The 10,401-nt window shown below is 38.9% G+C and overlaps 1 protein-coding gene across 1 annotated transcript in view; it reads right to left on the bottom strand.

Moving 5' to 3' along the window:
- The window catches only part of dmd (dystrophin), a 195,984-nt gene extending 185,878 nt beyond the window's left edge, over positions 1–10,106 (bottom strand). The window contains exons 1-2 of the mRNA XM_032585804.1: positions 9,701–10,106; positions 7,787–7,951 (exon numbers count right to left, since the gene is read on the bottom strand). Coding sequence (XP_032441695.1) covers positions 7,787–7,859 — 73 coding nt within the window. The 5' untranslated portion in view covers positions 7,860–7,951; positions 9,701–10,106. The remainder of the gene's footprint in view (positions 1–7,786; positions 7,952–9,700) is intronic.
- Positions 10,107–10,401: the final 295 nt, after the last annotated feature.

Genomic DNA, 10,401 nt, shown 5'->3' with positions numbered 1-10,401 from the left:
TCCCAGGCGGCCAAATCCAGCAACAACCCTGGAGACCAAAGCAAACACAGAGGCCTCTGTACTTATATGTATATATGTATATATAGAAACATCCAGCTGTGTGGTTACTTATTTCCCAAAGTGGAAAACTCTCATTGAACCGTAAAAGAAAGTGAAGGTAAGCCAGAGAGTAAGAAAAAAACCCAGATTGCTAAGATTATTTAGTTTGACTTTTCATTGGATGACAGAGCCCTTTAAGAATTTATTTTTGTTTCCCCCATGGCATAACAATGACAACATTAATCTTTAATCCTAATAGCTTAACTACATCAAACGATTATTACTTCTCAGCAAGAATTTTAACCTTCTTTCACACCAACTCACACAGCTGATGAAGATACATCAGCTGTGGCACGCCCTGTGGCAACAGACCAGGTCTAGCATTAGGGAACAGTGACAAGCAACAGAGCTCGTAGGGTGACATATCACACCCTCAGTTTGGTTAACGCTCACATTCTTGCTCTCAGAGAGACAATAATAGTTCTGACACAACAGAATAGTCCACACCCAAAGATAATATGGAACCAAATACTCCTGTCTGGTGCTCAGCCGGGGAAGATGACAATAAAACAGCACATGTCAAACAGGTGCAAACAATTTAATGAGAGCTAAAGAAGAAAAGGATGGTAATTTTAACTACAGGACAATAACAAAAAAACTTTCCTGGTGTGTCTCCCAAGTTTGATTTTCTGGTACAGAAATGTTTCAGATCAAACAAGTTTTTATGTCACACAAAACACTGACTATATACAAAAATTACTTTTTAAATTATGATTTCTTTCATTAGGGGTTAAATTATCCAAATCAACAAGTGACTGTCTTTTAAACCTAATACCAGGACGCTAGACTTTTGCCAGGAAGACGGTTTTTTAAAGGTTTCAGATATCTGGCAAAGAGTATTTTGCATCTCTATCCATTCTTCTTTAAAGATTAATTTTAAACTCATCTAAGTGGATTGTAAGACCAAGCAGCCTGTTTAAGGTTTTGCCAGAGTCAACTGGGAAGCCTGGGACCAGTACCATCACCATATTTGAATGTCAACGTGATATCGTGTTCTCAAAAACATTTTTTTGCCACAAAAGATGTAACAGAACACACATCATCCAAAAACTTTGACTTTTGTCTCACCATTCTATAGAAATATATCATCAAATGTCTTTACGGATTACCAATGTGTATTTTGGTCGGTTTAATGATGAACATTGAAGTTAACTGAGGAAGGTTAAACCTGCAGAGGTTTAGATGTTGTGAGTTCCTTTCTGGCCTCCTGGATAAATCATCAATGTGTTCTTGTAGTGATTTTTGTGGGCCACTCCTCCTGGGAAGGTTCACCGTTGTTTCCAAGCTTATAAATATGGATTTGGATTTTCCCAAAACATTGATAAGTCCTCGGTATGCCAAACTAAATTAATTCACTTCATGATAAGGAAGTGGGGTAATGACATTGTCACACAGGGTAAGTTCGAATAGCTTCCCTTAATAAATAAAACAATTTGAAGACTGTTTTTATATTTATGCAGATTTTCTGAAACATTTAAGTGCAGTAAAAAAAATGATATCAGAAGAAACCTTTAAGGGAGCAAATACTTTTCATAACTCTGGATGTGTTTATTGTAAGTTATCAAGCCTCCCAGTTTCATATCCTTCTGTCAAAAGACCTTGTGGGACATGCAATATAATCCTCATAACATAATGAATTGAAAACAACCTATTAGAGTGCATGATGAGAAAATTGAGAAAAGCTACAACACAAGACAAGGATGCTAGCTGCCGTTTTACATTTGTCTGCACTGTGGAATGAGAAGTTAGAAAGTACAAGAACAGAATAAACAGAATAACCGACCTTCAAGGGGTTACAAGATAATCCAAGCAGAACTTTGTGAAATAGTGCGTGTAAGCATCCTTAGCACTCTGACTTGTGGCAAACCGCTGTCTACAAGGTTAACCAAGATATTTCTGCACATGAAGTGAAACAAGGGTGGTCTAGGGTCCAGGAACCAAACAAATAAACAACAGTCATAAAGTTTGTGATTACTTAGATTCAAGTAAGATTTGGGGATCACAGCCAGTTGGCTTTTCTGGGTTCAGACAAGCTTAAACAAATAACTGCAAGTCATCATAGATGTATAGTTCATTCTGTTACCAATCTTTGACAAAATTCAACTAAAGGTACCAAAACAATCTGCAACACCATTTGATGCTTTGTTTTTAAAATGAAATGTAATTAAATCAACCAAGTTGGCAACACGGAGGAGAGATTGAAAGAAAATCTGCAGCTTGAAGTGCAGTCCTTCCAAGAAGCTAGTGGCCTGTAGATTTCAGAGATGAAGCTACATGTAGGTCAGCTGCTGACTGGCTGAAAGTAAGGTCGAACTAGATAGGATCCAACTACATTTATCACAAGGAACACCAAGCGTGACAAACACTGAAGGACAAAGACCCCACAGACTGCACAAGACAATCTAGGTTTCAGTCTATCACGAAGTGAATGTTTGTTTCTCGCTATGGCCGCTACTTTATGTGGGGGGAGCAGAAAAATAAGAGAATAACATTTACATTAAACAAATGATAACGGTAGCAGGTACGTTTTCTCAAACAGACATGCTGAAAGACATAAACCATTGAAAAAAACTCATTGAGGCACAAGTTCTCTTTTTTAAATAGTTGGTGACAACCTCTGAAACTTATTTTTGAAAGCCTTTTCATTAGATCCTAGTGGTAGCACTGAGTCCTCATGAACTAATGGCTGTTGTCCCAGCTGTGAAGATATCCCTCCACCTGCCCACCGGGCATCACCCACTCACTTCTTACAGCTCAAGTTTCAGCTCCACACAGCCTACACATCTTCTCCAACAAAGGAGCTCCTTATCTGCATTTATGACTTTACAGCAGCCACTGTATCTTCGTTTAGATACAGAATACATTTTTAGAACCAGCCTTTACAGACTCTAAGAGGTGTGAAAAAAGTAAGATCTAAAACCATGATCATGATGTGTGTGAGAATGTATGGTCATTTTTCATCATGCTCAGGGTCAAGTAAGCTCTGAATGATAAAACAGAATTGTCATGCAAAAGTATCACAAAACTGAGGTGAGAAAAAAATTCCGCATTGATTTGTGGGGTTTTTTGCAGATAAAGATCATAATAACTGTGACTTAATATATTAAGTGACTCTAAATGGAGAGCATCTGCTTGCTCTCCATCGAGAACACATTTCTGTCCCAGCATCAAGACTTTTGAAACCTCCAGCACATATTCCTACACCATTACCATGTATTTAGCTCCAGCTTTCATCTTCAAACGTATGTACTAGTTTTATTCCAATAAGAAATAAAACTGAAGATTGGAGCTGTAAAGTGAGAAAATGTTTAAAACATCAATGGTTATTAATGCTTTTGCGAGGCACTATACCTGTAGCCATACCAACTACATGTAATTTTTTTTAAAACCACAAGGATCAAGATTGTTACGCTTCTTCAATATAAACGTATAACTCTGAAGATACCAAACTGTTTTAGAGTGCCACGGCAATGGTCTGTACTAAATGTGTAACTGTACTTTTTTAGTTGCTATGGTGACCTGAAACTTGGTAAAACAAACAAAAAAAAAGCCTTGTGGTCTGAAGACTAGAGCTGTAAATTACAAACTCTTGTGGGAGTACCAGCTCAGTGGAATTCCTGGCACGGATCTGAAAGCGCACCAAGGCTGGGCAAGTGAGGAAAGCTGGCACATGGACTTTTTTCTTCTTCTCCTCCAGTGTGTTTGATGGTTGAGAGAAACAGCAAAGTGCAACTAGCAGGGGGGATTGATTCCAGGACACTGCAACAAGTATAAGCTGCAATTTTGCTTTAAACCAGAATAAATAATTCTGGGGGAAAAGATCACATCAAATTTAACTAATGAAGATATGGTACAGTCAATTCATGCACTTCTGGGGACTAGTTGTACATTATATAGATAAAAATGTTGCTAAATAGCTCTAATCTACAAAAGACAGTATATTTTCACATAACTGCAGGTTTTCTTACACCTGCTGATTTGTGTTTTCTCCACTCTGGTGGTCGTTCAGTAGAGTACAAAATCGGCCTGTCATAACTATTACATAACCCTGACAGTTTGAGTCGTCTGTAATGATTTACTGGCATCAACACATCAATCTATCCACTTAACTATCCATCCATCTTCTGTCACTCATCCAGAATCAGGTTGTAGGGACAACAGCCTCAGCAGAGGTTCCCAGACCTCCCTGTTTGCCAGCCAACTATTTTAGCTCATTCAGGAGAGTCTGACTAATTCCCAAGCCAGTTATGGGAGAGAATCTCTTGGGAAAGTATCAAGTCTGAACCCAGGCCTCTTCCCAGTGGGTCATGTCCAAAACACATCCCACTTGTCAATGCAACTTTATTTGTGTTTATAATAATCATTATTATAAATGGAGCTAAAAGATGTGTCATAAATATATTTAATTATTTTCAGCTGTTTGACTAGAACATCATCTTTTTGACAAACAAGAGTGAGAATCGTGGCGCCTGTAAAAAATTTGTTTTCCCCGCCAAATCTGATTGTAACCGTTGATTCTAGCAAGTCTGTTCTACATTTGGGTTGTTCTTCAAACTTTTCAAAGTCTCCTCTGGGGTTGCTTACATCTAAGCATGCGTTGGTATGATATTCTCTTACAATATTACAGCTCTTTCTAAATATGTTCCTTATAAAGTAACAGTAGGGAACAAGCTGATATTAGCTGGTTAGCCAGTCTGGCTATCTGCTGGACAGGGACTACAGTGACAGACATGTTGCTCATCGCTTCGCATCAGAAATGGGAGGTGCTCCTTTAGTTTCTATCATGACCATCCCTGTTTTTAACCTCCAGACATACTTCTAAACAACTGAATTTATGGGGCAGGGACATACTGCTCTATTATGTGCTCCATACGGACAGATAAAACACTCATTCTCTGACATATAAAACATACTTTCAACCAGAGGAAGAGTGTAACAAATCATTTCTGCAATTTTTAAACCTTAACCTTTTAAAATTTTGGCAAACACTGAGCCCCATAACTTAGCCTACCTACCAAAAATAAACAAATACATACAAATACTTTAAACTAATTAAAAGTGACAACAATTGCCATTACTTCCTTAGTAATCCATGCAGTTTAACAAATGATGTCTGGAATGTGGACAGACAACTCCTCTCTTGCAAAAATCACAGCATGGGCACCCAGCCTACTATGATTTAAGAACTAATCCCAGGTTTCATCCAGTTTAAGCCTTCCAGAATCACTGGACAGGGGATCAATGGGTGAGAGGCTGAGCGTACACTGGACCCGTCACTAGTCCATCATCACAGACAAACAACCACCAATTTAGACTTAAAGCAGACAAGCAACCTAACATGAATGTTTTGGTCCTGTGGGAGGAAGCCAGAGTACCAAGAGAAAACCCACATATGAATATGGAGAACATACAAACTCAAACTCAATTCAGGCCCATGTCCTTTTGCCACAAGTAGGCCTGTCACGATAAACGGTAAATCGATTAATCGTGCGATAAATTAAAACTATCGACGTCATTTTAATTATCGGCATTTCTCGTCTCTTCCGGCCCTTTTCCTCTTTCTATTGATGACACCGAATGAAAAAAGGCTCAACTCCGGTGCTCTCCACTGACCCCCCCCCCTCTCCTCCTCATTTTACTTAGTGTAAAGCCCAGCGCACACTAGCTGTCGGCTGATTGTCGGCCCATTTTCAAAACCTGACAGACCACACATTAGCCGACAGAAATCCTAGGTATAACGGTTCGATCAGGTTCCTTCCTGCTGTGTGGTGTCCAACAATGGGCACAAAATAATGGCGACAAGTCCAGTGAACTAATTTTAAAACCAGGTATTAATCAATGCTTTACTACAATCTACCTGCAATGCATGTGGCTAGTGTCAGCGTAAAGTCCTGACTGAATGAAAATCATTATAACCTATTTACATCACGTTAACGAAGAACAGCTGAAAAGTTACCTGGTTTATCAACTGCGGTAGCAATTTCGCTCCAACTCCTCCCCTTGTCATTTCTATATTCTTTGCATGTTGAATAAACATTAATGTTGTTTCCACGTATCATCTCTAATGTCCGCTGGACTTCGGGTTGCGCCGTGTCAGCTGTTTGGGATTCTCCTCTGTAATTTCCCCTCAGAAAACACGGAGGAGAATCCTCGCTTTCTGATTGGCTACCTGTCACATTCAACAGGCTGCGTTAAAGCGCCCAGTCGGGAAAACCCTGATTTAGATCAGAGCGGCAACGACGATCTACCGTAACACACCACACAATCTTAGAAAGACCAACTTTCTAAGATTGTTGTAAGGGGAAAAATAGCAGCAAAAAATCGTGTAGTGTGAAGTATTGCATCAGGTAGTCGATGTGCCCGTCTTCTCTATTTAAATCTAATTATTACTGAAGGGCAACATAATATACAGACTTCATAATCTGCCCTCTTTTGGTTGAATGCAGTATTTATTTCCACTTTGGCTTTATGGTGTTTAGTTTTTTTTTTCAAGTGAGTTTTTTGTTAATGGAGACTGAGAATCCATTTTATTTTTGTTTTTGGTTGTTTTGTTTATTTTGTTTATCAGCTCAAGTGTTAAGTGTTCTTTTGAAAATGAAGTGTATCTAACTTTGACAGGAAATCGCATGCGTTATTACGTCATTTCCATTAAATCAGTGTAAAAAGGTCTTCAAACAATATTATCGTTTATCGCAATAATTTTTGAGACAATTAATCGTTCAGCAAAATTTGCTATCGTGACAAGCCTAGCCACAAGGCAACAGTGAAAAATATAAATGGAGCTCAATAGCAAAGTTCAATCTCTAAACTTTATGTGAACTGGCTCAAATCAACTTGGGAAAAACAAGTGCATCAAGAATTTCAACTTTCTGCATCTACCTTGAACAATTATTTGTTTTAAATCCAATTTCTTATGTGGTATGTGAGCATTATCTATATTCGATGAAACAAAATACCTCCAAATCCCTCGCAAATACCCGGGTCTTGTATATATGTTTTAAATTGATGCGTTTTTGTGAATGCTAGACAAGTGCTGCACAGAAAGATAAGCGCTTCTCAGTCACTTATCTTTCACTGTCCCTTTTGTTATTATCTGAAACACAAGATATTTCATCTTTGAAGGACACATAATTCATCACCTGGGAATTCCTCCAAGTTATCTTAAATTACCTCACCTTTTCAGCTTAAGCACTCCTCCCACCTGAACAACAACTTGTTTCTTTGAGGGAGGCGTCTACAAAAGATTAACCTATGGAATGAAAACATTGACGGAGAAAGATCATTGGGTGTGGCTCTCTAAACCCATCCCTGCATTCTTTTCTACACTGTTCTCTGCTGCCATTGGTCAATTTTTTTCTACTGCTTTCTCTTTTTCTCTCAGTGAACTCCGTATAGTCAACTGTCTCCAGTTCACTTCACACGTTTTGCTGCTCGCTTTGCCTCCGTCCCTTTTCCCCTGGCTCCATGGGAACTGAGGCTAACCATGCACAACAGGATTTCTGGCTCTGTCAGGGTTTCCTTTCGGTCGCTACCCTCAAGCACATACAACAGAGCGTAACCTTATTCTGTGAGGTGATGTGTACCTAAAGAGGCCTGGAGGCTCCGTCAGAATTTGCACTTGGACATGTGCTCATTGGCTAACCATGCTGGGTGCACTAGAAGAGAAGTCACTTTTTAGAAAACATACCTGATCGCCACTTGATGATTTCATTAAACTCTTCATTGACTCCTCCTTCTGCAGTGTCTCCTTGTAATGCCATTATAGATTAATAATCCAACGTTTGCACAGATCAAACTATGTGGTACACCTCAAGGCCACTTTGGAAACAGTGGAACAGCTCTTCTTCTGCCCCTGAGAGAACAAAAAAATTGTCTCAGACAAAAGTATTCAGATATGACTGATATATTTAACTTTTCCTTCTATTTAAAATAACTTTTGCAATGATGTTACATCTGTGATTTTGAGTGTATTTCAGTGGATTCTATGTAAAAGACCAACAGAAAGAATTAAACAAATATGAAACAGGAAGGATACATGTATATTTTTATCAAATAAAACTCTGAAATGTGTGAAGCACATTTGTATTTCATCCCTTTAAGTCGATACTTTGTAGAATCACAGCTATGGACTTCTAAAGACAAAAATTTTTAGACATTCCTTTTGCAAAAAAGCTCGAATCTGTCAGATTGAAAGGAGGAGGTCTGTAATTACAGATTTTAAAATTCTTAACTTCTCCTTTTCCCCCCCCCCAGGTCTCAATCATGACTGGGCAATTTTGACACATGAATATGCTTCAATGGTAACCATTCCATGGTGTTATGCTTAGGATCAGTCCTGTTGGGAAGTGAACTTCTGCAACAGGCTCAGTTTTACAACCAATGATGAGATTTCTCCCAGGATTACCCCTTGTTTGGCTTCATCCATCAACTCAATCAACCCTAACCTGCTATTCTGTTTATGTTAAAGAAAAGCCTCCCCACTGTACAATCCTGTCACCACCATATTTCCACATATAGAGGATGTTTAGCGTTACAAAGTGTTTGTTTTATTCCACACATGGTATTTTTGCATGAACGCCAGAAGGTTACATTTTGATTCCATCTGATGAGTGAAGGTTTGTTCATAAATATAAAAAAAATCTCCTTTGACCTATAAATAAGAATGCACAAAGTTGAATCTTGTTTTGTTTAGTTAATTACCATCATGGTTCAAATTCTGCTTTGTGTGACCACTTTGCTTTGATGTGCCATCAATAAACTCCATTCACAGTTTTGTCTAATCCAACAGTTCTACTGAGTTGATTTTGGACCCTGGCAAGGAGCTGATGGACACAATACTGAGACATTATTATGCAATTTGTTGTCATGTGCTAACATGCAACTAAGCATGTGATTCTTTGTGGATGTTTTAAATTTACAAACAGGATATGAAATAAAAGCCTTCATTCGCTCATTTATAACTCTTAAAAAGGCCAATTATGTTTTGTGGTTCGTTCTTTAAAAGGGTTTCAATCCACTCCCAAAACATTTGAGGGAAGCTTCTGTGCAGATTTACAAATCTGCCGCAGGGTGAGTCAAAGTTCTTACAGCATGATGTAAAACCCCAAAAATAGTTGTATAAGCAAGGAAAAGGCGCACTATCTATCTTTGCATGCGCGTTAAAATTTCAGTTCCTCTCCGAGTTAGACGGGTAGTTGTGGCGACCAAAGCAAAACAGAGACACAATCTGTCAGATAAGCTGAACTCCTTGAAAATGTTACTATATAATGATTTAGAAGTGCATGTGAGAATTTGAAGTTGAAGTGGGCTACGATTGGGCCAAGTACATTTATTTAGGTCTTTTTTTTTTTATTACTCTAACAAACTGTCCAACACAAACACGAGTCGAAGTGGCCTAGTTGGAGTTAATGTTTCATCTCTAAGGCATGACTGCAGCGAATACTGAGCCAATTCAATTAAACTGCAACGTGCAAACCAACACCTACGTCAAGACCCCAGGTGAAACCACTTCAGTGTTTTGTTTTATGAAGCTAATCTAACCTACCCCGCCTGCCCCGTGTTCTTTAAGGTGTTTTGCTATGTTTAAAAGAAACAAACTCACCTCCACCGTCTGTGACAGGGGTCGGGAAACGCTAAACAACTTCAAAATGTGTACAAACAAGGCCTAATGTGCCAAAGGTGTTTCCGAGAACAAAAGTCCAAACAGTCTAAGGCATTTTCTACGAGGCACAGAGCACCTTCCTTATCAAAGCTTAAGTCCAAGCTCAGATAAAGTAAGGGGAACCTTCCTGAAGAGCATCCAGTCTCCACGATATGCTCCCTTAAAAAGATTCAGGAGACGCCTCCTTCCTGTTTAATGCTGAGGAAAACCCCGTTGCTGAATTAGTAGCTCACAGCTTGCTGTGTCCCGAAAACTGAAAGTCGGTTACAGCATTTCACAGCTGAACACGGCGGTGCAGGTCCTACAACTTTGTTCCTGTTGCTTTCTTGACTCTTTCTCCCCATTGCTCACTGGTGTAAATTTAATGACGCTTACCTGCGTGAAGCGGAAATGCAAGAATCCGTCTATCAGAATAAAACAATTAGCTGTTTGACTTGCACAAACTGTTACGGACCATTTGTTGTGTTTGTTCAGGGTTTTATTCTTTTAGAAAGACAACCAGATAATTAGTACTGATCTACATCGCATCGAAGATAAACTCCCATTTGGAGAAGAAAACAGAAATAAGCCTTTATTTCTGAAGAACTTAACCGGAAGTATTTATGTAACGTGCCTCTTTTAACAACCGCCTCTGGCTGTTC

The sequence above is a fragment of the Xiphophorus hellerii genome, chromosome 15 (assembly GCF_003331165.1).
Source record: "Xiphophorus hellerii strain 12219 chromosome 15, Xiphophorus_hellerii-4.1, whole genome shotgun sequence".
Lineage (NCBI taxonomy): Eukaryota > Metazoa > Chordata > Actinopteri > Cyprinodontiformes > Poeciliidae > Xiphophorus > Xiphophorus hellerii.
Note: the sequence above shows the minus strand (reverse complement) of the source record. Positions and strands in the feature narration are given on the sequence as shown.